At 38.7% G+C, this 27,399-nt stretch overlaps 1 protein-coding gene across 1 annotated transcript; it reads left to right on the forward strand.

The window, feature by feature from the left end:
- Positions 1–864: 864 nt before the first annotated feature.
- On the forward strand, positions 865–26,955 carry DYRK4 (dual specificity tyrosine phosphorylation regulated kinase 4; the record flags this gene model as incomplete). The annotated part of the gene is made up of 12 exons (XM_032187465.1): positions 865–921; positions 4,731–4,880; positions 9,109–9,244; positions 10,945–11,108; positions 11,462–11,598; positions 14,725–14,865; positions 16,694–16,832; positions 19,144–19,225; positions 20,796–20,968; positions 22,117–22,177; positions 22,724–22,853; positions 26,895–26,955. Coding segments are annotated over exons 1-12 (1,431 nt in total), but the record flags the coding sequence as incomplete, so codon positions are not given.
- Between the last annotated feature and the right edge of the window lie 444 nt (positions 26,956–27,399).

Here is a 27,399-nt window from a genome sequence, read left to right on the forward strand (position 1 = left end):
TAGAGCAGCTAATAGTCACTGGCATATTTCCGGGATAAAAATTTAAATTTAAATCTGAAGCCAAGCAGAAGGGTTTTTTTCTGATCAGGGTACTGTGTATGAAATTGAGCCTGCTCTGCTCTAACTAGATGAAGGTGGGCTTCCTGAAATGTGTTTTGCAAATGGAATAAACAGCCTCTGTCCTGCAATTAATGGCTCTTGCAGTTATGCTGACAGAAATAGTTGACAAGGTAAGGAAAATGTTTATTTTCCTGCTGTATTTTGAGTGAGCAAATATGTATTTGCTATGGCTTTTGAATATACTGCATGATTTAACATTATGTTGCATTCTGTGTATGTATTCTACAAGCTTAATTCGATTTTGATAGTGGGCAGGTGTCCATTTAATCAAGGAAACTATGGAGTCTACGTTTTATATAGTTATGTGTTTTATCATTTCTAAAATTCTAATACATTTCTGGTCAATTGAATACTGAAAAAAAAAAAAAAAAGCTGACATATTGGGTATTCTGAAAAAGTGTCACACTTTCTGATTTTGCAGAATGGTGAATGCTCAGTGCCTCCTGTGATTGCAAATTAATTAGGTAGCGAATGGCGACACTGCTCTGTTTCTTGAGTGACAATTGGAATTAGCAAGGTAATAGCCAGTAATACATGATTTGAAGGGCTGGAATAGCAGGAGATTGTAGTTCAGGACTGCAGTGCACTATATGTATCTTAGTTGTAGGACAGGCCAAGTGCTATATGAGTACAACAGCCATGAGTGAAGTGGAATGGAATAGTAACAGTTGCTGCAGTTTTCTTTAGCGTGCATCTGCCAGATTAAACCATGCACAACAGCTCAGCTGTAGTTCCCATTACTAAATGTACAGGATTTCACTAGAGCAGCAGCTGATGGGTCATTTGGATCAAGACTATCAAGTAAGTCACTGTGTGGACTTAAATCCATCTGCTCCCTTGTCAGGTACTGGCAGGACTGTTGTAGGCACAGATCAGTTTTTCCAGTGGTAAATGTGTATGCTATCTAACTGTTTATTTTATGAGGGTTGGTCAGCTATTGATTTTAAGGTGTTTTGAGTAAATTTCCCAAAGAATACTGAAGAGCTCTACATCCTTAATAAGAAGGTTTAGAAAAAGAGAGGCAAAGAGAATCACAATTTTCTGCAATTAAAAAAAGGCACAGCCATGGGCTAATGGACTGATTTTGCTTTTGCAGTATTAAAGGAGAACTGTCTATCTCAAAATTGTGCTAATCTTTTCTGTAGTAAATAGAAATTAAATAGATTCGGAATTCTGGCAGCATCATGACCTGGAGTTCACTCACTTGCTTCCTTAGCTCTTGCTGAGTTTTAATGTCATTTTGTGAGTTGATTAAGCTATGTTAGTAAATACAGTATATTTTGAAATTTATATTTAATAATATAGGCATCACTGCATAGCATTTTTAAATCACTGCTAAGAAATAAAATGCCATTTTAGAGTGAAGACTCTGCAGTCTGTACAGGTATGTGAAGTCAACTCTATCTTTATTTGCTTCTCAGTGATGACTTTCTCTTTAAAAGCCTGGTATTGTATTGACTTGTAGTCAGAAAAGCACACAGCATTTAAGAAACTCTTTCTAAATGGAATGTAATGTTTTCATCAGGTCCATAAACTGAAAAATAAAACTAGCTGGGAATAAAGTATGGATGAGGTGTGAGAAGAAATCTAGTATGTCCTGAAATCAATAGTTAAATGTATTAAGTTCTGGGTTGATACATCTGGTATAGTTACGAGTGTGGAATCCAGACTCATCTTCTTAATAAATCTGGTTCTGCACTGAAGTGCAGGATATGTAGTTTACATGCAAAGTGTTTGTATGTGAAAATGTTCTGGCAAATATTCATCTATTCAAATTCACTCTGGAAAATAGTGATCACAAGGACATTTGGAGCACCAGGAGAAGTATATTGTGCTCTAGGTAATTCATATGTAGGATGCAGTAATCCAGTGTTTCTCTTTGGGACAATTATTGTGTTTTGTTGTTGGGAAGTTTTGAACTTACGGTGTATGATTCTTCAGACAGTGAGTCTAAAGGAAAGTGGCATGGAGTCCCTTTCACTGTGGCTAGGCTGCATCATGGCAGGTGACTTATGGCCCATACAAAACACTAGCAATACTCCTCTCATATGCAGACTTATTTTCATGTGGACTTACTGAAGCCCACTACAAAGGCCTTTAAATAACAATCCTCTGGCACTGATCCTGGAACTGGATAGAATAAATGTCATTGCAAAGAGCAGTGACTTCTCTTCATCAGGTGCTCTGCACATTTAAGACTGTGTGACAGGTACAGGCCATGGAAGCCCTGGCTACAAAACAGGTAAAGAAGAATACAATGCTTTGTCGAAGTATGTTTAATCTTCAGCTTACATCCGTAAGACAATTTTGGCTGCAAATTATTTTTTTTTTGAGACACTAAACTAAAGTTCCCTCCCATGCCTCCAAGTTCCTCTGCTTTTAGAGAAAATCCTGCTTTTCTACTACTTCAAGAATCCTATAGTGGAATTGTTGTGCCTACTTGGTTAAAGATGATTTTCTTGATTATGAATGGAATGACGTTATGCCTTACAGAGCCCAGAGACAAGGAAGCATATTTGACCAAACCTGGTGAGGTTCACTTGAGTCTATAGAGCAGAGCTCCAAGCTGCTATTGTGTTTCAATATCCAAATTATCTTACAGTTTCCTTCGATTCACTGCAGTCTTGGACAGGAATGTACAGTACAATGCATTTTATGTTTGTAAGAAAACTGCATAAAGCACCAGCAGAATCTTAAAAATGACAAGCTACTTAGCGCTTTCCCCATGTTTCTTTTTCTATTATTGTAAAATTCTCTCTCCTTTGGAACCAATTGGATTTTTTTTCTTTATCTCAGTAAATTTAAACATTGATATGTGTTTTCTTTACCACAAGTTGAATTAGTATAATTCTGCTATTAACAATGGATGGGTTTACAATCTACCTTATGAGCCATTGTAAAGTTGTCCTTCCAAGCAGGCTCACTATATACTTTCAAGCACATATTTTTAAGGATGGCAAAGGCCCCCCTTCCCCTCTGTTGACCACATGGACACATCAAGCATGCTGAGAAGCACAATAGGCAAAGCAAGCTGTCTCTGCACCTGCCCACAAAACAGCTGTTCGACTGGGAGGGGAATTGCCGGAGAGTAGTGTGTTTTCAGCAGCTTTTGTGGTCCTCTCTCAAACACTGTTTTGGCACAGATATTGCCACAAAGGAAAGAAAAAGAAAAAGAAAAAGAAAAAAAAAAAAAAAAAGCATTTTTTCCCAGAGTAATTATTATTATTATTAAAAAAGCATCATCTCATGTTTACAGTCTTCTCATGTGGATACATTTTCTCAGCCTCAGCTGACTGTTCAAGAGAGTGATCATCTGGGATCTAACAGAGTCTTCCATCAGGTAGGTAACTCTTCAGCTGACTTTAAAGAATACCTAAATGCTTGTTTCCTAAAAGATTCCACATAATAAATAAATCTGAGCATAGAAAAGTCCTGTATTCCCTGCCCTCTTCCATTTTCCCTATAGCTGTATGACTTTGTCGCAAGTGCCTGAGAGTATTTTGTTTTCTGCTAACTGTTCAATAACATGTGAGGCATTTCTCCTGCCCACAGCCACTTTTGTCTCCTGAAGATGTAATGAAAAGTTCCCTGGAATCTCAGTTCTAAGGCTTTAAAGACTCTTCTATAATATTGGAAAAAAACTTACTTGTTCAAGATGGTTTGATAGAGAGCTTGTTTCTTTGCTTTTTGAGAAAAATATCAAACCTCTCTGTTGCTGTCAAAAGTTTGAAAAATATATTCTTTTCAGATCTATGTTGCAGATCTATTTCAAATCTTTTTTCTTTTCTTTTTTTTTTAATGTTTGCCAAAGAAAACAGTCTACCTTGAATTTTTTCTTTGTTGATAAGAAGGTGATTTCTCTCATTCTAGATATCCAAGATATTAGAGGTCCTAACATTCATAGAACCACATACTTAAAAGACTGATTCTAGAAAACGAGTGTTATAGACATATTTTACAATAAGAAAAGGGACAAGTCTAAAGGAAAGACTAATCATACTGGAACTTTCAAATGATTATAAACATCTCATTTTCAATACAGTTTGCACAAAACACGCCTTCTCATTAACAAATCAAATGTTAACAACGGTGCCTAGGCAAAGAGAACTGTATGGAAAATGAGGGGGGAAGGAAATGCTGAGAAAACAGACCAGGGAAGACCCTCTCAGTGACTCCTTTTCAGTCCCAATTTCTCTTCTGCCACCTGGGATAGCTAATGAAGTTTTTTACCATTTACATTTTGTGTCTATCCTACATACACTTTATTTTCCCCACTCCTGCGGCCTGGAGCGGCTGTCCAGTTTCCCAGCCCAACCACCTTTTCCACCTGAGGCACTCACTCCTCTGTTGCTGGATGCAGGTGTTCTTGTGGGGAAACTCGAATGCCCCAGAAGGTGCCAGACGGCCGGATTGCCTAGACAACCTCCTCCTGCATGTTAGAGCAAGTTGGAGCTGCTGGAGAGTATCTGCCCTTTTTGCTTTCACCGTTAGGTGTCAGAAGTGAACCATACACACCATTTCAAGGCTTTAAATACTTCTGTTTTTCGAAGCTGTTACACAGAATTGCCTGCTAGGATGTTATGTAATATTTACTTATGCTTTCTATTTAGAAAGTCAGTCACAGTGCTATTTCCTTCCCACATCTGGAAGGCCAAGCAAAGCATGGTTTGGTTGCAGACTCTGCAAACCCTCCCCCCCTTGAAAGCAGCCTGTGTCAGATAACAAATACCAGCTTGCAGAATGTGCTCCCCCCTCTTCAGGTGAGTTATAAAGTTCTTAAACATCTTGATTTTCATTAACTAATCAGCTTCTCTCTAGTATTGCTAAGAAAGTGTCAGTGGAAAAATGTCATAAATGTATTTCTGGGGGAAAGAGATAAATAATTTAGAGCCTACATTTGCATCAGTTTCTGTTTTCAGTTACAGAAAAGAAAAAAAAAAAAAGAAAAAGAAAAAGGAAGAACTATAAATCGTCAGACAGATAAATTGCTTATCAGCATGATCGTGTAAAGCTCCTGTGATTTTAATGGACACCTACACCTAACCTCATAGGAGCTGCCTGGGCTGTCTTCACTTTTGGTATTCCTTCTTCCATCTTCCCCCCGTCCTTGAGCTGTTGTGCTCCTCATACCTGGCAGCTCTGCTTTTGTAGTAGTCAATATTGAAAAATAAAGAAAAAAAAAAAAGCAAAAAAAAAAAAAAAAAGGGGAGAAAAAAAAAGCAGCAAGGCTAGATGCAAATACTGGAAGATGATTTTAAAATAAAACTTTTCACTCACACTAACACGTTCTTAATCCAAAACTCACAAGTATCAAGATGCATGTATCCCATCAGGACTTTTTGCAGTGACGTGATGGACAAGGACTGCCCACGGTTTGGTCTATATCACATCTACTGGGTTGTTCTTGTGCTGGCAGCCATGTGCTGGTTTTGGGTTATGGCTTTTGTATCATGGCACCCAGACAGACTGATCTTTTGTGTCTCTATCCTGGTCCTCTTGTATGAGTTGTCAGGACTTTCTCAAAGGCTGAAGAATTATAAATATATTTATTTATATATAAAGAATAATAGCATAACTTAGGTTGGAAATGTCTTCTGGAAAACATCTAGCACAACCTCCCACTCCAACTAGATCAAGCTTGGAACTGGTTGCTCAGGGCCTTGCCCAGCTGTGTTCGGAGTATCTTCAAGGATAGATAGTCCACAGCTTTTTTGGGCAACCTCTTGCAATAGCAAACCACCAGTACAGTAAAAATGTTTTTCCTAATACCTAACGAACAATTCCCAAGTTGTGATTTGTATCCATTAGCCAGGTATCCATCTTGTCCTAAGACCACACACCCCTGAGAAGAGACTGGCTTTGCTTTCCCTATATCATCCTGGCAGGTAACTGTAGATAGCAATACAGCCAGTCCTGAAGCATCCTCTTCTGCAGACTGAACAAATGCATTTCCATCAGCCTCTCTTTGTACGTCATGTGGTCCAAGCTCCTAAACATTCCCTGGCCTCTCCCCTGAATTCACCCCAGTTGGTTGATATCTTTCTTGTACTGGGGATCCCCAGCCTAGACTCAGCACTCTGTGTTGTTATGAATGCTGAAGAGAGGGGGAGAATGACTTCCCTGCTGGCTATCCACTTGCTAATTCAACCCAGGATGTGTTTGGCCTCCTTTGCTGGAAGGGGCAGAGCATACTGCTGCCCCAAGTTCAGTTTGTTCCCAGGACCTTCGCTGCAAAACTGTATCCTTTCAGTTGTCTCCTAACCTGTTCTATTACTAGGGAATATTCTGTTCTAGGTGCAGAACTTCGCATTTGTCTTCATTCAACTTCAGGAGATGCCCATTAGCCAATTTTTCCAGCCTGCTGGCCTTTCTTTGGATAGCATCCCTGATACGGCCTGCAGGGTGAATTCATCTATTGCCCACGTAATTGATGAACACAGTAAGACTGCTAGCTTTAGTATCAGTCCCTGAGGGTGGCTGCTGGTAAGCAATTACCACTGATCACAGTCCTTGGAACCTGACCATCCATCCAATTCTTGACTCACATTACGATCTGTTTATCCATTCCAGATCTTACCATTTAGGACATAAGCGTACTGTGGGAGACAGTTACACAGGCTTTGCTGAAGTCAAAGTATACAGCATTCATTGCTTTCCCCCCATTTACCAAGACAGTCACTTCATCAGAGAAGGAAATCAGGTTGTTCAGACACAAATTCTTCACAATTTATTCTGCCAAATCCACATTGGCTGTTTCAAATAAGCTTTTTGTCTTTTATTTGGTTGGAAATGGCTTCCAGGAGGAATTGCTCCATAGCAGTCCCTGGGGTGAGGTAAGGCTGACCAACCTGTAGTTTCCTGAATCCTTCTTCTTGCCCTTTTTGAAGATGTGTGATGTTTGACTTTTCCACATTTTCAGGAACTGCCATGGCCTTCAAATATAATAGAGAGCAGCCTTTCAGTGACGTTGAGCTCTTTTTGCACATTCTCAAGTCCATCCCATCTGGTCCTGTAGACTTAGGTACATCCAGCTACTTATGTAGTCCTTAAATATCTTGAAATATCTTGATGTACTGCAGGTAGATGAGATTTTTCCACAAACTCTGCTCCTTGACTCAGGGACATAGCAGGCCTGAGGGCATAACTTACCAATGGAAAGCATCTAGTACCTTAGTCTCTTCCATGTCCTTAGTCACTTGGTCTCAAACACCACTGAGCAGTGCATTCATATTTCCTTTAGCCTTCCTTTTTGCTGATGGTGTACTTAGAGAAACATTCCTTGCTAATTGCAGATTCAACTGAGGTTTTGCTTTCCTAAACATCACTGTGTGCTTGTGTAGTGCCTCTTATATATGTCCCAGATAACCCATCCTTGTTTACACCTTTTTTGTACTCCTTACTGTGTTTGTACCTGATCAAATGCTCCGTTTCCATCCATTCTGGCCTTCATCCATGCTTGCTTAACTTTCTGCATGTCAAAATGGACTGTTCTTGTACTTCAAAGAGATCTACTCTGAAGATTTATGAACCCTTCTGGTTTCCTTTGCCCTCCAGGGCAGTCTTCCATAGGATTATAAGAAGATCCATGAACAATTCAAAAGGTACTTTTCTGAACATCAACGTTTGTGGTTCTGCTGTTTGTCTCACTCATGTCTCTCAGGATTTTGAACTCCACAATCATACGGTCACTGCAGCCAAACTGCTCTTTCTTTGACCTTTATATAATCAGTCAGTTGAGATGAGCAATGCTGCTTGAGAACAGCAGGTCCAGCAGAGCATCTCAGATCATCTACATTAAATCCACAGTCCATAAATCTCCTGGATAGCTATTGCTATCTCAACAAATGTTTAGGTGACTGAACTTGCCCATGAGTATCAGAGCCTTTTAAGTTATGAAAACTCTTCCTTGATGTACCTAATTAAAAGCCCTACTAAGCATGGTTAGTAAAGCTATTTGCAAATGTAATCTTGCCCTGCTTCATCAGTTGGATTCTGTTTCTTCTCAGCAGTCCTTGTTCCTCATCCTGTGTACATAGAAGACAAATCACTCCCTGTAGCTTCAGCCAGGTATTTATGCACTGAATGTATCCTCTCTAGCTGAGTCTTTTCCGTTCATTGAAGGGATTGAGAACATAGCTTGGGACCCCACACCTTCTATTCTTATCCCAGAGCACACTATTTTCTGTCTTTTTATCTGTCTTCCTTTTATATCCAACCCTCCATCATGTCCTTCTGACTTGATTCTGTAGGCTGTCCTGTTCTGGAAGGCCTGTGAACTGCATGTGCAGGAATCTTGAAGACCTGCTGATATAGATAGCATCTTTATATCATTTCTTACACCACTTGTTCCTTCTAGTGCTTCCACACCCATACGAGCCCATTCATTCCTCGTTCCTACCAATCTGGATATTTGTATTGCAATTGTGTAGGTGTGCAGACCCACACTGCTGTCTCTGCAATGCTGCAGGCTGCACAAGCAGTCTGATGGATTCTAGCACAACTCTACTCAATGTGTCCATACAGAAATCAGAGATAGAAAATGCCTATTTGACTATCTTTGCTGCACTTCATACCAGGAAGACCGTACTCAGATCTATCCTAGCTCATAAAAGATAGGCAGCTTAATCAAGCCGTGGTGGTTTCTAGCATTTATACAATGTAAGTACCCATATATTGAATGAACATGGAAAATGAACTTTATTCTTTTATTTAGAAATTTATCCTTCTGTGGTCCAACAGTGCTATAGGCAGAATTTTGGGGTATTCAGTGAGTTCTTGTTTCCAAGCATACGTGTTCTATCTCAGCACAAAATTGACAAAGATCACTCAAGAAATCCAGCTCTTGTAGTCCTGTCTTTAGGAATGTAGTAGGTTGGGGTTTTGTTGTTGCTGTTTTGTTTTTGTTTTTGTTTTTCACAATTGTAGATAGCTGAATATTCATGAAAATATTTGAAAATAAATTTAATTTTTTTTTTCTTTGCTTGTCAGGAAAATGGAATTATAAGTAAGTTTCCGCAATTTAACCTTCTAAATAGTCATTCTGAAAATGATACCAGAGCTCAGAGAAAATCATCAGAACTGGAAAACACCAGCACCAGTGTCAAGCTGCCTATGACTGCTTCAGGTAGACTATAAGAGAGCATGCTAAAAAGACTAGAGTGACAGGTTGTGTGTATAGATAGTGAGTGTATGCAACCAGGATACTCACTGATGAGAGGTCCTTTGCTAAATGTTCCATGAAATATTTAATAAACAATTTGAAGGGCAGGAATATGGATGGGCTTGTTGATCCCTAACAATTCTACTTGCAATGTGAGAATGCAATAAATGGAATATGAAAATGAATAGACTAACACAAATACATAAACAAGAAATTTATACATTATAAAACTGAACTTGTATTTGTCAAAGATTTATGACAGATCATGAAGCAGTATTCTATTATGGTGATAAAACACTTTTCCCACTTGCTTGTAACTGTGTCACATTTTATTTATGTGGGCTAAATTGCATTTTGGTATTCCTCAGATGTAGAAGGTTTCTGGATGAGTAGACCTATTTTTACGAACAGTGCTGGGAAAAAAAAATGTAGTGGCCTCTTGTCTTCAAATGATTTAACATCACTGCATTAATGGATGGAAATCTGCTAGTGTTTAACAAAACACCCATGTGCATGCCTAGAGAACACATTGATTTATAATCTCTGTTTATTTGTCTAGATTTAAATGATATAAAAGGGGGTGTAGGTAGAAATTCTTCTGTACAGGTAGAATCAGGATTAGTAGAACAGCAGATTTGGGTCCCACTTAATTCCCAACCTCATGCATTTGAACTTGATATTTTTTGTTAGAAAAACAAGTACTTAAAAGCTTTGGTTAACTAAAGCTTACTGCCATTTCATAAATATGTCAATCCAATCAATAAAAAGCATACAGTTCTTCATGTAATCTGTGAAGCTTACTGAAACAGATAGACAACAGATGGGATTTTCAAAAACATCTGGGTATGTGACTTTGCTCAAAATCAAATGATTTTTACCTCAGCTCTCAAAATCTTGCTGAGAGATAATGAATGTTTCGTTGAACATAGAACAGTAGGTCAGAAAAGAAAGAAAAAGAAACATAATTTTGTACAAAATGTCAACGTAGAATCATAGAAATTATGGTTGGAAGGAAACTCTAGCAGCCATCTACTCAACCTCGTTTTCAAACAGATATGCTTTACTCTAAAATTTTCCACTGTTAAAGCAATTTGCCATTGACAATGTATTTAGCCACAGCTTGAGTACTGTATTCAGCTCTGGGGCCACCAGTTTAAGAAGGACATGGACCAATAGCAAGTCATAAGCAGGTCCAGAGGAGGGCCACAAGGATGATCAAGGGGCTGGAGCACCTGTCCCATGAGGGAGTTGTGATCGTTCAGCATGGAGAAGAGAATGCTCTGGGGAGACCTTATAGCAGCTTTCCAATACCTACAGGAATACTGGAGAGGAACTCTTCATCAAGGACTGTAGTGATACAACTAGGAATAATGATTTTAAACTGAAAGAGGGTAGGTTTAGATTAGACATTAGAAATAAGTTATTTATTCAGAGGGTGGTGAGGCACTGGCATAGGTTGCCCAGGGAAGTTTTGGATGCCCCACCCCTGGAAGTGTTCAAGGCCAGGCTGGATGGGGCTTTGAGCAACTTGATATGGTGGGACGTGCCCCTGCCCATGGCAGGAGGTTTGGAATTGTGTGATTTTTAAGGTCCTTTCCAACCCAAACTATTTTGTGATTTTGCGATTCTGATTTTTGTTCTTATTTTCTTGTTTTTTAATTTAGAAGCCTTGAAAAATTTTAGAAACCAGTTAACAGTCTATGAACAAAAAGAAATTTTCAATTATCCAGAGCTATGGTTTCTTGGTCTGGAAGCTAAAAAGATTGAAGGTTTACCTGAAGCCCAGAATAATAGTTGTTATGATGATGAGAATGGTTCTTACCTGAAGGTAAGTGGAAACATTACGGTATTCACTTTCAGATCAATAAGTTTGTAGTGACTATCGACTCTTAAGGGATCAATGTGAGATAAATGTTGTTTCCTGAAGGTAAATATTCCCATAGCAAAAACATCAGTAATAATCATGGTAAAGCTTAGAAGAGAATCCTAAAGAGATAACCGCTTTTCCTCAGGCTTGATGCAAGGTGGGTGGATTAATGAACCATGTACTTGTTATTTTTCTCTCTTACAGTTGCTTAATGTAGACATCACTTGCTACAAATCCAGCCTCTTTCATGAACTACTTTAAAGCATGATCTTTGCCTTGCTGTTTGAATCTGAACTATTTGTTTTCTTTTGAAGGTTTTACATGACCATATTGCATATCGATATGAAGTGTTGGAGGTCATTGGAAAAGGGTCATTTGGGCAGGTGGCTAAATGCCTGGATCATAAAACCAATGAATTAGTGGCACTGAAAATAATAAGGAATAAGAAAAGGTGAGACATCCATTGAATTTAAACCAATACAATCAGCTCTTTATTATATAGGCAGTGACAAACTGAGATAATGTGAACAAAGCAAAACCAAGCCTCCAGTACCACAGGTTTTCATTAAACACACTCAGAACAGAGTGAAGAAAGGTTAAGTCAGGGTCTCAGAACTGGCCTGAGCCCAGTGGAGACACAGTCTATGAAAGCAGCCACAGTTTTTCCATACTTACAAAGAGGTCTCTTATCTGTGGCACAGTTAATACACAGCACAGGTAACCAGCCCAGTACAACTGTTTTCTGAGAGCCTACTTTCCTACAAGACCTCAAAACACCAAGAATAGTCTGGGGGGCTTCAGTCGCTCATTTTAGTATGGAAAATTCTGCGCTATGTTCCTAAGAAACATCTCATTTATGTGACAGATTATAATTTTGTCAGTTGAGTTTAGTGTTAACTGAAGTCAAAGGAGCAGATGAGAAACAGAATCATAGAATTATTCAGGTTGGAAAAGACCTCTAAGATCATCAAGTCCAATGGTTAGCCTAGCACTGCCAAATCTACCACTAAACCATGTAACTAAGCACCACATCTATGTGTATTTCGAATACCTCTATGGCTGGTAACTCAACTACTTCACTGGGCAACCTGTTCCAATGTCACACAACCTTTTCAGTGCAGATTTTTTTCCTAATATCCAACTTAAATCTCCCCTAGCACAACTTGAGGCCATTTCCTCTTGTCCTATCACTTGTTGCTTGGGAGGAAAGACTGACCCCTACCTTGCTACAATCTCCTTAGAGGTAGTTGTAGAGAGAGAGAAGGTCTCCCCTGAGCCTCCTTTTCCCTAGGCTGAATAACTCCAGTTCTCTCAGCCACTCCTCCTAAGGCTTGTTCTCTAGACCCTTCACCAGCTTTGTTGTCCTACTTTGGATACAATCCAGCACCTTAATGTCCTTCCTGTAGTGAGGGGCCCAAAACTAAACACAGTAATTCAGGTGCAGTCTCACCAGTGCTGAGCACAGAGGGACAATCCCTTCCTCAGCCATGCTGGCCACGCTGTTTCTGATAGAAGCCAGGATGGCATTGGTCTTCTGGGCTACCTGGGCACAATGCTGGCTCATGTTCAGCCTGCTGTCAGCCAGCACCCTCGATCCTTTTCTGCTGGGCAGTCTTCTAACCACTCTTCCCCCAACCTGTAGCGCTGCTTGGGGTAGGTGTACCCCAAGTGCAGGACCCATCATGTGGCCTTGTTGAACTTCATACAGTTGTCTCAGTGCATCAGTCCAGTCTATCCAGATCCCTCTGTAGAGCCTTCATACCCTCAGGCAGATCAGTACTCATGCCCAACTTGTTGTCATCTGCAAACTTACTGAGGGTGGACTCGATCCCCTCATCCAGATCATTGATAAAGATATTGAAGAGAACTGGCCCCAATGCTGAGCCCTGGGGGACACCACTAATGACCAGCCTCCAGCTGGATTTAACTCCATTCATCACGACTCTTTGGGCCTTGCCACCCAGACAGATTTTTACCCAGCAAAGCCTATGCCCATCCAAGCCATGAGCAGTCAGTTTCTCCAGAAGAAAGCTGTGAGCAAGTGTCAAAAGCTTTGCTAAACTCTAGGTATAAAATATCCACAGCCTTTTCCTCATCCACTTAGCAAATCACCTTGTCACAGAAAGAGATCAGGTTCATCAAGCAGAACCTGCCTTTTGTAAACCCATGCTGACTGGGCCTGATCACCTGTTAGTCTTGTGTGTGCTGCATGCTGGCACTCAAGATGATCTGCTCTATGAGCTTCACCAGCACCTAACAGGCCTGTATTTCCCTGAGTCCTCTTTCCAGCCCATCTTGTAGATGGGCATCACATTTGCTAGCCACCAGTCAATTGAGACCTCCTCTGAAAGACAGGACTGCTGAGAAATGATGGAAAGTGGCTTGGTGAGCACTTCTGCCAACTCCTTCATTACCCATGGGTAGATGCCATTTGGCCCCATAGAACTGGGTACATCTAAGTGGTGTTGCAGGTCACTAACCATTTCCTCTTGGATTATGAGGGCTTTATTCTGCTCCCCATCCCTATGTACCACTTCAGGGGATTGGATACCCAGAGAACAAATGGTCCTACTACTAAAGACTGTGGCAAAGAAGCCATTAAGTACCTCAGCCTTTTCCTCATCTTTTGTTACTGTTTCCCCCTACATCCAGTAAAGGATGGAGATTCTCCTTAGTCCTCCTTTTTTTGTTTATGTGTTTTTAAAAACATGTTTTATTTTCCTTTATGGCAGAAGCCAGATTGAGCTTAGGTTGAGGTTTAGCCCTTCTAATTTTCTTCCTGCACAACCTCACAACATCATGATAGTCTTCTTGAGTGGCTTGCCCCTTCTTCCAAAGGTCATAAACACTCTTTCTCTTCCTGAGCTCTAGCCGAAGGTTTCTGTTCAGCCATGCTGTCTTTCTTCCTCGTGGGCTTGTCCTCTGGTACATGGGGACAGTCTGTTCCTGTGCCTTTAGGATTTCTGTCTTGGAGAGTGTCCAGCCTTCCTGGACTCCTTTGCCCTTCAAGACTGGCTCACAAGGGACTCCACCAACCAGTCTCCTAAAGAGTTTACCCTCTCGAAGTCCAAGCTGGCAGTTCTTCTAACCTCCTCCTTGCTTTTCCAAGAACCAAAAAGTTCATTAAATTATGCTATTGACTCCAGGAAGAGCTGTATTCAGAGCTTCAACTGTTAAGTTTTTTTCCCTCAGTGAACACCGAGAGTAAAGACGTTCTTCAAAACTGACAGTCTCACTGTGCTATGTGTGAAATATTGCTCTGTTTGAGTAAATGTAAACATTCCTATGGATTTTGAAAGCATCAGGTTTTTACTCTGGATGTTTGTTTGAAACTATTTTTCTTTATTTTTTTTCAGACAATTCAAAATATCTACTCTTAAGTGCTATCTAAGACTGGTATATTTAGACTACGAAACAACAGTGAATCAAATTTAAAGTAGTTAACAGTGAATGGTGAATTTTTAATTGTCTCACACATTGAGTTTATAGTAAAATTGTGGTGTTTGCAGTGTTTGTATTGCAATAAACTTAGATTGAGTTAATGATTCATCCATTTGGATGCCATATGATATTGCAGATTTCACAGCCAGGCTTTGGTGGAAGTTAAGATCCTTGATGCTCTTCTGAAGAAGGACAAAGATGATACTCACAATATTATCCACATGAAGGAATACTTCTACTTTCGCAATCACTTCTGTATTTCATTTGAACTGCTGGGGTAAAGTGTATTTTCCTTTACATAAATCTTAAGGGGCATTGTAGATCTTGTGCCTTATGAGCTTCCATTTTAATGCCTTCTTCGGAAGAATGTGTATCTCTCAATGTTCCAAGAAAGGAATACTGTCTAAATTCGAACTGCATAGCTGAGTCTTTGATCAGGAAAGATGAAATGAAAAAGGCCCCCTCAGACCTTATATAGACAATGACATGATCTATTCCTTATCTTCTGTGCTATGTATTGAAGTGTTCTTCTCTGAGAAACCTATAAGTAAAATTGTGAGTTCAGAACTGGTAAACTTCAGGGTGTAGAAGCATGAATTATGTTAAATTATTATAAAATATTGCTTTATGTGAATGTATGCTGCAGGACACACCTCAGGTGGAATTTTGGATAAACTTCAAGGAAGTCAGACCATTTTATTCACCAGCCTCCTTATAATCAGGGCATCAAATTATAATTATGTTTACCTATAATTTCCCATTTCTTCAAGTAACAGCCCAGTTGCTGCATGTATCATAGCACTTGCTGAATTTTCATCATCCTATGGAAGTCTTGATCTCAAATACACCTAAATTAATTGTAATTAATTGCTGCTTGTAAGTCTGTCAGTCAGACACACAGGAAAAGAGTTGACTACTTGTCTCCAGGGAAGACATGGATGAGTCTTTTCAGAAAGCTGCTATGGAAAATTCACAGGAAAACATTCATGGTATAGTCAACATATGCAGCTTTTTACAGAAGAGTAGCAGACTCTGACTGTCATAAAAAGTATTTGCCCGATAAATTCTTGAATGCTTCTAAAATGCAATGAAAAACCCTTAATTTGTGAACTTTGTGCTCCATCAAGTCCTGGTAACTTTATTTACTTCCAAAGGAATGAGCCTTGTCTGAACTAGTGGACATGCAAGTGGGGAAGGCAGAAAGCTTCAGTTGGTGTATGCCCTTGACGTGACATGGGAGCTGGGGTCTCCCAGGGCTGTGGAGGCTCCTGAAAGGAGTCTGTGAGCATCAGAGGCTCCCCATGTCCATCGTGACAGGGCCTGGTGCCTACCTGGTGCAGTAGGTACCAGAAACACCAGTAACAGTCCAGGCATTGGGTACCTTTCTGGGGATGGGCCAAAGCTGTTCTGGGCCATGGGTCCATAGGCTGGGCCTTGGGGAGCTGGAGCCCGGCCCTGTTGTTGGCCTCACTGGGGCAGTGGTCGGCAGCTATGGTGCTGACATGGGGTCCCAGGCTTGGTGCTTGTGGCACCCTCAAGCTCTCAGGGCACTGTTCACATGAGCAAACACTAGTCATATCATTTAATGCAGTACCGGAAGGCGCTAAGATACGATGATGACAAGAGGGATTTAAGAACCTAACAAGACCTGAATTTATGGGTTATTTATCTAGAATAATTTAATACTAATTAAAGACTTTTTAGACAAAATGGATTTATACAAGGTGCCAAAACAAAGATAAATGAGAGAGAAAAGAGACAATGTTTTTTTTTTCCTTTCAATTCCTAAATGATTGTTTTATTTGATGTAAATCAGCACAGTTGCATAACAGCATGGAGTTTAGTAAGCAAGCATGTCTATGGGCATTATGTCCTCATTAGATCTGAAGATTCAAGGAGATGTTTATGCATATTATATACAGAACATCATTCTCAAGGAGGAAATTACTTAGGTCGTTTTATTCTTCATGAGTCTCCTCCCTCAGGTAGGAAGACAGACAAAATACTTTCTTAATGCACTCTAAATTATTCATGCTGTTAAAAATAAGTTCTCTAATCTTTTTTCTGCTTTCTGCCTTCTTCTTCCAACCCCACAATCCTCACAGAATAAATTTGTATGAGTTGATCAAAAAGAACAATTTCCAAGGTTTCAGTCTGTCTTTAATTCGACACTTCACTCAGTGTGTGCTGAGATGTTTACAAGTGCTCTACCAGGAAAGAATCATTCACTGTGATCTGAAACCTGTAAGTACTGTCATTTCCTAATGTGTTATTCTGCACAGAATCTTATTTTTTTATTGATTGAGAGGAACACTCAGTAGAATCATTAAAATTTAGTAGGATATTTGTCCAGAAGCTAAAATTTCTCTCAGATGTTATTAGTACTAGGGTTAAGTGATTCTTTCTGTTGATTCAGTTTCTTTACTACAGTTTATATGTGGTTTTGTGGCTGCCAAAATATGTGCAAAAATGGATAAAATGCAGGTAATGGCTTTTTGCTTAGAGACAGAAAAAGGTATTTGTGAAATTAAATAATTCAATATGAGGAGCATTATAATATAAGTTACTCTCAAAGTAGCCTGTTTCTGGTTAATCCTGTTGCATATTTAATTTCATATGTGTAACTACAAAATTAAGTATTCTAGTAAGTAACAAAACAATTTTATAATACACTATTCAGGATGCTTACATATTTCTGGAGGAATATCTGCGATCCAATTCCTGCTGTTATATCTGCTAAGCATTCAAGCTAGATGAAACATTTCCATTCTCCTTAAGCCCCAGTCTTAACTCTCTCTCTCTCTCTTTTTTTTTTCTTTTTAATTCTTAAGAATTTTTTATTCTGTTCTTAAGAAAATTCTTTAGTATTTTTAATCTTTTAATTTCAGGTAAACCATTCTCTTGATTTTTTTTCCAATCATCAAATGAACCAATAAATAAATAAATCATCTCTCAAGTAAAAATGCTAAGGATGGAATTCTGCTCTCACTATGCGTAATGTAATCTAACTCAGAACTCCAAAAAGTCAAGTACTGTCTGTACCCGCTATCTTGCCGACATCTTTAATAGACTGGTTTACAGTGAGAAGTGAGGCTTGCAAGATAGTCAAAATATTGTAATCTGAAACAATTGCCCTAACAGGAAATCTCTTCCCAGACAGCCACTGCCATGAAATAAGGTTACCAATATCAATGAGTATAGTCTGCATTTAAATAGAGTGATATTAGTGAATACTTAATGGTTTAACTGAAAGAGAATTTTGTTCTCATTCTTTAAGTATGGTTTCATGACTTGAATTTTTGTTACCTGAAGCTCACGTGTGTTATTACATCTGTCTCCTATGATATTTCTCAATGTAAGTTAGGGCACAGAATTGCTGTGGACTTCATGCTAGGTAAGTAATGGCCCCAGAACCTGATTTTGCCATTAATCAGTTTCTTTGCATTGTGCGGGATTCAGTATTAGAGAATGAATGCTACCATGAGCATGGAAGCATAGCTAGCTGCAGAGAGAGGTTACATCCTGTAACAGGACCAAGACCATCTGGGTTGTGGAAGTGAGTCCTTGTCTTGACTTTCATCAGTATCAGCATCTTCCTCCTATCTCCTATTTTTATGAATCTAATAGCACAAGAAACTATTTTGTCACTAGTTGACAGCAATCTGGGAACTGTTCAGTCCTTCAAAACTTTGACGCAAAATTGGTATAAAACTTGTTGATAAACGTAGCTGTCTCTCTGCTGAGAAGTGGAAAAGACCGTATGATCAGAAAGAAAATCAAAGGAAATTCTTGATCTCAAGAGATTTTTAACAAGGGTAGAATTCAACTATCCAGCAGAGAGCTAATAGGCTATGTTTCCTCATTGTTGCAGATATTCCTGAGCTAGTTGTATAGGAATCACTTTTCAAGTTAGAACTGTAGGCACACAGTACTACTCTATCAGCACCCAGCTAATATGTCGATAGGACTGTAACATTGTAATTCATTGCTACTTTGATATCTCCACACCACACTATTGTGAGGTGGAAAGAGATAGGCTTACAGAGTATGGTGAAGGTTGAAAGAAATAGAGGGAAGATATGTGAATTACAACTTGTTCATGGGGCAAAGGCTTTCTGTGTTTACAAAAATAATGGTTCTAGTTAGATCATCATGTGACCAGATACAGTTCGCCTTTTACTAAGTCAATAACAATGGGTTTGCAGGGGCTCATTCTGCTCACACAGCAAGTAGTCTCACTGGCTGGTGCCTTGATAACACCACACACTGTGCAGTGCAGTGGCTTGGAATGTATGTCAAGGACCAGTGTGTCTGCCTAGCTAACCTTCAAACTCTGTCCATTTACAAATCTCCCCTCTGCTTTTGCACACATTCCTGGATGTGGTTGCCTACTCATGTTAGCAAATGCGTTCTCAGGGAAGATGAAATTTTAAGCTTTTGTTATGCAGATAAATGTAGACCTGATATATGTTGTTTTTTTACCCAAGTGTTCACTAACCTAATGGGGTGTTAACCTTTTTTTTTTTTTTTTTCCCTGTGATTTTTCCCCCTTTAGGAGAACATATTATTATATCACAAAGGCCAAGGTTCAGTTAAAGTTATTGATTTTGGATCAAGCTGCTATGAACACCAAAGAGGTTTGCAGAAAAGTCAAGTTGATGTAATTTTCTTAATAAGTTTTCTTAATTTTTAATAATGTGGGAAAAGCTAATTCTTTGATTGATCTAATATGGTCGCCTATGTCCCTAACCAAAATCTGACAAGCTGTTCAGCCGTTGGTGGTGGAACATATACTTGTAGGAAATAAATAAGCTATTACCATGTTTCTTCTTTGTCCCAAGCCTAATCAGCCCTCTACTGCTGTTGAACTTAGAATTGCATTTGCAAAAATGGTTAGCTGAAATGGGCCTATCCAGATAATCCCAGTTACATGATTTAACAAATAGTTTGTAGGATCAGGATAGGTCCAGAGATCCTTTCCCAGTGGAAAGATTAAAAAACAGGCACTTTTTGGATGAATACAATGAGGTAGGAAACAGAAAAGAAAAACAGAAAGAAATCTAGACTACATTTTAAAACCAAAACTAGTCTTGAATTGCTCCTTTATTTTCCTATGAAAGTTTGATATATAAACTGAACCAAACATGTTCATTTATATTTTGGGATTCAGCCCATTAGATTTGCATCACAGTTTTGTAGGAGCAGGTAATCATTTTAGGTTTTCCAATATTTGAATAAAATATAATCTGAAGACACAGCCTAAAATATTTGCAGATAGTAACAAATTGAAACATAAACATCAGTAGAAAGAAAGAAGGATCATGACTGAGACTCTGTCAGCTGAAACAAGACTCAGTGCAACCCTCAAATTGGTACAGGATTAAAGAGTATAAAACAAAAAAATCAGTTATTTATTTGTGATAAAATGACAGAAAAACAGCCAACAATTATACAGTTGGCCAAATGCACAGATTACCACCATGGTGCTCTTTATCTGCACAGATTTGGTGAAATCGCATGTTGTGCAGAACTAACTTTTCAGGGCACTTTCCTTCCAGAAAGGTTTCAAATATATGGGAATGTAAAGAACTGCAAAAATATAAACAAAGTGACAATCAGGTTGATAAGAATAAGGAAATAACAGTGCTTGTATACTGTAATAGTTTTCATTTGTTTGAACTGACAAGAGGCAAAAGGATAAATCTACTCATTGGGAGTCCAAACTTGGAATGTGATTTTTGATAGTTGCTGTGAGGCTATAGTTCAGACAATAATGCATGAACAGGGGAATCAGAAGGCAACAGGAGATATTCCCTAGATATCAGTAGAAAAAAGTATTTCCTATAGTGTAAGATTGTGATAACGAAGAACCCTTGATTCATTCAAGGGGAAGACCTGCAAGTATGAAAGTGAACAGAATAAGCTGAATCACAACATTAGAAGAAGAGTTTCTTTTAGTAAAACCTATTGAAGTATGATTTCAAATAAAATAGTGCTAAACATATTGCTCATTGATTTCAGAATGGGATAAGGGAAGGTTTTCAGAGCCTGTGTGAGCAGTCCATTAATGGGAGCTAGTAGTTAGAGTAGATATATGGTGCTTGAACATAGATATCACTTTTCCTGTGGAATCTGGAATCCACATTTCTGTCTCAATTACAATATTTTGCTTCTTGTCAATTTTTTATTTTTATTTTTTTGTTGCAGTGTACACGTATGTTCAGAGCCGGTTTTATCGCTCACCTGAAGTGATTCTTGGTCATCCTTATGCCATGGCTGTTGATATGTGGAGCTTAGGCTGTATCATGGCTGAACTTTACACAGGCTACCCACTGTTTCCAGGGGAAAATGAGGTTGACCAACTTGCTTGCATCATGGAGGTAACTTCTGGGATTGTATTTTGAATTACATACTCACTTGATAAACTGTGCTGCCAGCAACAAAAAGAAATTTCAAGAAATGAAGAAGTATAATTGATGAAGAGACAGCCTTTTAGAGAGCGGTTTATTGCAGCCACAAGACACTTTGAAAGGATAGGTTCTAACAAGAAATTGTTATTTCTATTTCTTGTGCTAAACGCTTCTTTGTACATTCACTGTCTCGCTTCTGAAGGAAACACATTTTAATCTGCTCAGAATTTGTACAGAGAAGCTACCACAGAAGTATATCTAGGGGGAAGGAAAAGCAATACAAATTATATAACAGGCTCCTCTTCTCTCAGAGATCACAGAACTGACAGTCAAGTGAAATCTGTCAAGGTCTTTAGTCCAAGCTCCTTCTGAGAGTGAGATTTTTGCTGATCAGTCAGCTGTGGCTTTGTCTAGCAAATCTTGAAAACCTCAAAGTCTGGAGTTTCTACCACCTGTCTGCATGAGCTGTTAAAATGCTGCTCTATTCTCCCGGTGAAAAAGTTTTTCCTCACAGTCACCCTGAACTTCTCAAGCTACAGTTTGTGGATGTTGCCCCTTCTTATACTGGCTGCCTACCAAAGAGTTTGGCTCTGTCATCTTTGTAACTGTTTCAGGAATGTAGTGTGATACATGTATATCCTACCTCAGATCATCTACCAAATGTTAGAGTAGGTGCAAAGCTGACCCATGAAAGCGGCTGCATACCAACCACTACACTGCAATCTGATGTTGAACTCAGCCCCAAATTCTCATCCTTCTAGTGCCATGTCAGTTTGTACAAGATTTTTCAACAGCAGCATCTCTCTCTTTGGCTTCCTACAATGTATTTTATTAACAGAAATGCTAGTTCTTAGAGCCCTCTGTGGATGAAGATCCTGATGTCAACTTTTATGAGAAGACATTTTCTATGTGCAGATAACTTTAAGGGAATCCATTAATTTCTTCCAAAATAAAATGTATAAAAGCAAATGGCTTGTAGACATTTCATAGTAAGTTGCTACATTCAGCTTCTTTTCAAATGGCATTAGGTGAAATATCACATCTCTCCTGATGGCTGTTGTGTATGTTTATGAAATGAGCAGTAACTCCATGTATTTTTTTTTTTTTTTGTATTGAAGGTTTTGGGTCTTCCACCAGCTGATTTTATCCAGGCTGCATCAAGGAAGCGAACATTCTTTGGTAACTGATTCTGTTTGTTTTTCCTTGCTGGACTCCTCTGCTCGTTAATCACTGATAGAGCACTGGTAGAAAGTAGGGTTAGAAGAACTTCTAACCTGCTTCTTAGCTGACAAAACTTCCTTCAGAAAGAGGTATTGAGGTAAAGCAAATTGATAACATTAGGCCTACAAATGAATGTGTTCCTGTGTTCTTCATCTTTTATGGGCCTCATATTGCCAAGCTGAGAGAGAAGAAATTGGGAAATCCATTCCATTGTTACGTCTTAAAAGATGTTATTTCAGAAAGGAACACAGGGTTGGGGAAACTAATTTAGACTAAGTTAACTTCTCTGGATATCATGTGGTTTTGGAAAAAATTAACAAAACACTTAGTGTAAGATGCAATCTCTAGGATGTAACCAGTATTGTTTGCCACAATGCTGACAGATAATCAGTTGAACAGGACAAAGCTGGAGTTAGTGGTATGGATGCGTACTGTTTTTGCAACTCTTAAAGTTTTGGTCAAGATTTTTAATGTGGTTTTTTGATCAGGTTTTTATTTTTTAAGATTCCAAAGGTTTTCCTAAATCCATAACCAACAGCAAGGGAAAAAAGAGATGCCCAGACTCAAAGGATTTAAGCACAGTGTTGAAAACTCATGATGCTGGTTTCTTGGACTTTCTGAAAGGATGTCTAATGTGAGTTCATAGTTCTGATTTACATGCAGCAGACTGGTTTTGAACTTGCTTTCAATGTCTTGTGCCTTTAAAATCTTTGTATCTGTTTGTTGGCTTTTGTGTGTGTGTTTTTGTTTGTTTATTTTGCCCTTCATGGTATTGTTAGGGTAGCTATTACAGATACTCACAGCTTATTGCAGTGAAAAATAATTGCACAAAAAGACTCAGTGTAAGGGACTAGTTCAAGCTACGTTTAAAAAAAAATGTCATGTCTAAAAACATCTCTCCTTCCTCTGATGTTGCAGACTAAACTTTAAAAGCAACATTTTTTGTCTATTTAGACCTTTTGTATTTCATCCTTTCTGTTTTATCTAAAATAAAGGTTCATTCTTCTATGGAGGGTGTTGGGGTCATTCAGCTTGGAGAAGAAAAGACTCTGGGGAGACTTTATAGCAGTCTTCCAGTATATAAATGGGACCTACAGGAAAGCTGGGGATGGACTTTTTATCAGGAAGTACATTGATAGGACAAGGAATAGTGGTTTTAAACTAAAAAGTTAGATTTTGATTAGATATTTGGAATAAATTCTTTCCTATGAGGGTGATGAGGCACTGGAACAAGTTGCCCAGAGAAGCTGTGGATGCCCCATCCGTGAAAGGGTTCAAGGCCAGATTGGATGGAGCTTTGGACAACCTGGTCTTATGAAAGGGGTCCCTGACCATGGCAGGTGGGTTGGAACTGGATGGTCTTGAGGTCCCTTCCAACCCAACCCATTTTATGGCTGTGATTCTATGATTCAGATTAACACAAATAATGATAATGCACTGCCCCAAGGCAGTGGATATTTGCAAATCAAAGTTTGGTTTTGTACTTAAATCAGCCTCCTACTCTGGTGGGAATAAAGTCGTCCAAAATTTCCTCCAGTGGGAGATATATTGGGAGCTAACTTAGCTGACTTGAATTTCTTGATCATATTTTCTGTGCTAGGTCTTGGAAATGGCAATCAGATGATATGTTATGGCATATGTATGAAAATAGTTCTGCTTCTTTGAATATCTGCTTGCAACGATCTCACTGTCAGTATGTATGTTCCGTGGGTGAGATTAGACTTTTTGGTTATAATATGCTATAGACATCCCCCGTTGCACAGGATAAAAGGGCAAAGTATATTCAAGCATGTCTCCATTCCAGAATCAATAGTATTGTTTGCTTGTTCACTTCTTTCTTGACTGTGGTAGTTAGTGTGGAGAATTGCTTAGCATATTTACTGGAGTGTTACCTTGTATTCTGCATGCTGATTTTTTTTTCATTACCATAGTTATACTTACTTCTCATCGATGGCAACACAATGTACGTTTCAAGAATGATCTGATCTGAAGTATCAGATAGACCATATTTTTTCCATTCTTAAGATTGAAATAAAGTTTTATAAATCAGTCAATCTCAGAATGCAAGAAGAGTCTAATATGTCTCAGGTCCTGTCATTTCTAAGATAATATGTTGACTTCACTCCAGTCAAGAATTTTGTTACTATAGGGCAAGTAGTATACAAATGTTTTCTTAAAGGAAATTGATGACTGGCACAATTTTCTAAAATGCTAGACACAAATAACATGGAAATGTTTAGAGTCTTCACAGAAGTTAGGAATCAGACAGATTCTCTATGCCATGAACTTTTTACATAGTACCACAGAATAATTTAGGTAGGAAGAGACCTCTGGAAGTCCTTGGAAGTAGCAGGGCAAGTCCAAGCAGGGCAAACTTGGATCAGGTTGCTCAGAACCTCGTCCTGTTAGGTTCTGAGTATCTCCAGAGAGGGAGAATCCACAGCCTGTGGCAATCTGTTCCAAATACAAAGCACTCTCATGTTGAGAGCATCAATGGCAAGGAGTCTTTGTGTTTGTGTGGGGGAAGGGAGAAATATTTCAGTGTCAGCAGCATATCATCTGTCTTCACAAAGTCATTGGGACTTTTTTATAAAAGAGGTATTGTTGGGAAGGCAAGCTATTTCATGGCTCAAGTACGATCATGGCTTTTCCAAAGAGGTCAGGTTACTAAGCATTTTACATGGTGAGACTCCATGATATGAGGTGTCATTTTACGAATAGTTAAAATGAAATCTGTTGGGAGGTGGTTACTAATGAAGTTTTACTCATCCATTGAATGAGAAAACTGAGCATAGAGGAACAAACTTGTGTCTGGTTGCCTTAAATATTTACCTCTTATTATAGGTAGAGTAAGCTTTTGTTCTAATTTTTACTGAAGTGTAATGGCAGCAGAAGCTGGTTCCATGCCTTTTGCAGTGCTACCTCTGCCTTATGCAAGGCTAGTATTTTGTGACTTGTTTAACATTGTAAAATTCTTTCTAGCAGTTATGGGTTATTTTCCTAGAGAAATCCAACCTAGTTTGCAGTTACCTCTTCTCGTGTGTCTTGCACAAGAAGATTGCTTTTAATGTTCTCTGTTTGCTAAAGCTGTATGAATCATTGAATCATTTTGGTTTGCTGGTTGAATCATAAAATTTAGAAACAATTTCAGTGAAGCAAAGACACCTGTAAGCAAGTAATTTCAGGTCACAAAAAAAAACATTTTTGCTGCAGTTTTTGTTGTTATTGTTGTTTGTTTGTTTTAATTTTCATAGGTTTGAAATGAAAGCTCATTTGGTGACAGAAAGAATTGATCTATTTGGTGTTTTGAAGTTGTCAATCTATGTTTTTCCAAAGCAGCTTTGTACATTTGCCATGACCTCACAGATAGTTTTGTTCAACTTGAGACTGAAAAAGAATTCAGTCAGCTCTTGTGATGGCAAGAGCATCTTTTTTTTTTCTACTTCATTTCTGTACAGTTCTAAACAGCATTGATATTGGGCAAATCAGAATGAAATACCCTGCAACTAATGTAGAGATTTGTGACATAAATATTAGGATTGTTATGAATGCAGTGTGAATGGAAATGTATGCTTGCTTAAGCACTGGAGTAAACAGCACAATGAGGGCCCAAAGAATTGTGCATATTAATAACAAATGATACCATTCCCAGGACACTGGTCTCCCTTGTAAAGCTGGGAAGTGCAGTGTTTGTGTTACAGCCAGGACAGTCAGGAAGCCTGCATGCTGGTGATACCACAGCACAGGTGACCAGCAGTGAAAAATCTGAAAGGTTGCAGAATATCACCCACACCATTAACTTTCCTGTTAGTCAAAAGCAAACAAAACAGATACATATTCCAAATCTACAAGTGAAAACAGACGATGAGTAGTTACCTTGCACAACATTCCAACACTTATGGAGATCAAAGTCGGAAAGGTTCTTATGTGGAGGACAATGCCTAAATGCCAGGTGACTTCTAAAGGATATGAAAGGTCTGTCCAAGGACTATTTCACTGTCACCAGTCAAGAACAACCCCAGAGGTGTGGTGAAGACTCAGTAGATGTCATCTCTTGTCATCTGTGTGACACACAAGTGATATCGGCCAGAACACTTGGTATTTGTGAGTGTGTAGATGTGAAAACTGTGTGAATTAAACCTGTGAGAGAATGAATGTGAGAAGGTAAAATAAAATTAGGAATTTTGTAAAAATATCACCTTCCATTTCCATAATAAGATCTCTCATGAATTTGTTAAACTAATTCTCCACATTAGTTTCAGATGCAGCTAAATTAGAGAAGATTTATCTTTTAATGAATTACCCTATGTCTGATTTGTGTTCATTCTTGGAGCTTGCATTGACAGAATGTGAAAACTTTGAAACAAATATTCAGTTGGGTCCCTACCCTAATAACACTATAAACTGCACATTTTTGTATTTAAAAATATCTAGATGCTACAGATTAAAGCAAAGATGAGATCAGCAAAGCACATAGTGCTGAAGTAAGTAAAAAGCTTTTAGCAAGTAGAAAGATGGAGAAGATCAAGTAAGATTTTTCTTTATTTTCCATTAAAATTCTTTTGTTTCAAAAAATGGCCTCATGGCATGACTTTCAAATACTGAACCTCTTGGCTTAAACTAACTTTCAGTTATAGCTACTGTTGAATAACTTTTTGCCTACTGTGGATTTAAGGTGGGAACCTGCTCAGCGCATGACTCCAGATGAAGCAATGAAACATGCATGGATCCAGGAACCAAAAATATGCAGAGCAAAACAGAAAATGCAGGTTTCAAGGAAGCTGAGTGATGGCTCTTTCTCTACACCAGGAAAGAAAAAAGAGAATATCCGTAAGCATGTCTACCTGGAAAACTAACTGCATTTATATTGGTGTTTGGTATTTCTTTATATTTCGTAGCATCTGACCGATGTAAGGTGAGGTGATAGTACACACTATGCAGATAATGAACAGTCACTGGAATCTAGTGAATATAGCAACTATTTCTTACCTCTACAGAAATAGATCTGCCCACTACTTATTTTTTGTAGTGGCTCCCAGCAAGAAGACTGGTAGCACTAAAGGTTCACAGAGAAAGCTTTTCCCTGTTCACAGCAAAATAGTTATGGTATCTGACACCATACCATAGTGCACTTCACTTTCAGAGCAAAAGAATGCAGCAGTGGTTGTTGTGAGATCACA

The sequence above is a fragment of the Aythya fuligula genome, chromosome 1 (assembly GCF_009819795.1).
Source record: "Aythya fuligula isolate bAytFul2 chromosome 1, bAytFul2.pri, whole genome shotgun sequence".
NCBI classification, from domain to species: domain Eukaryota; kingdom Metazoa; phylum Chordata; class Aves; order Anseriformes; family Anatidae; genus Aythya; species Aythya fuligula.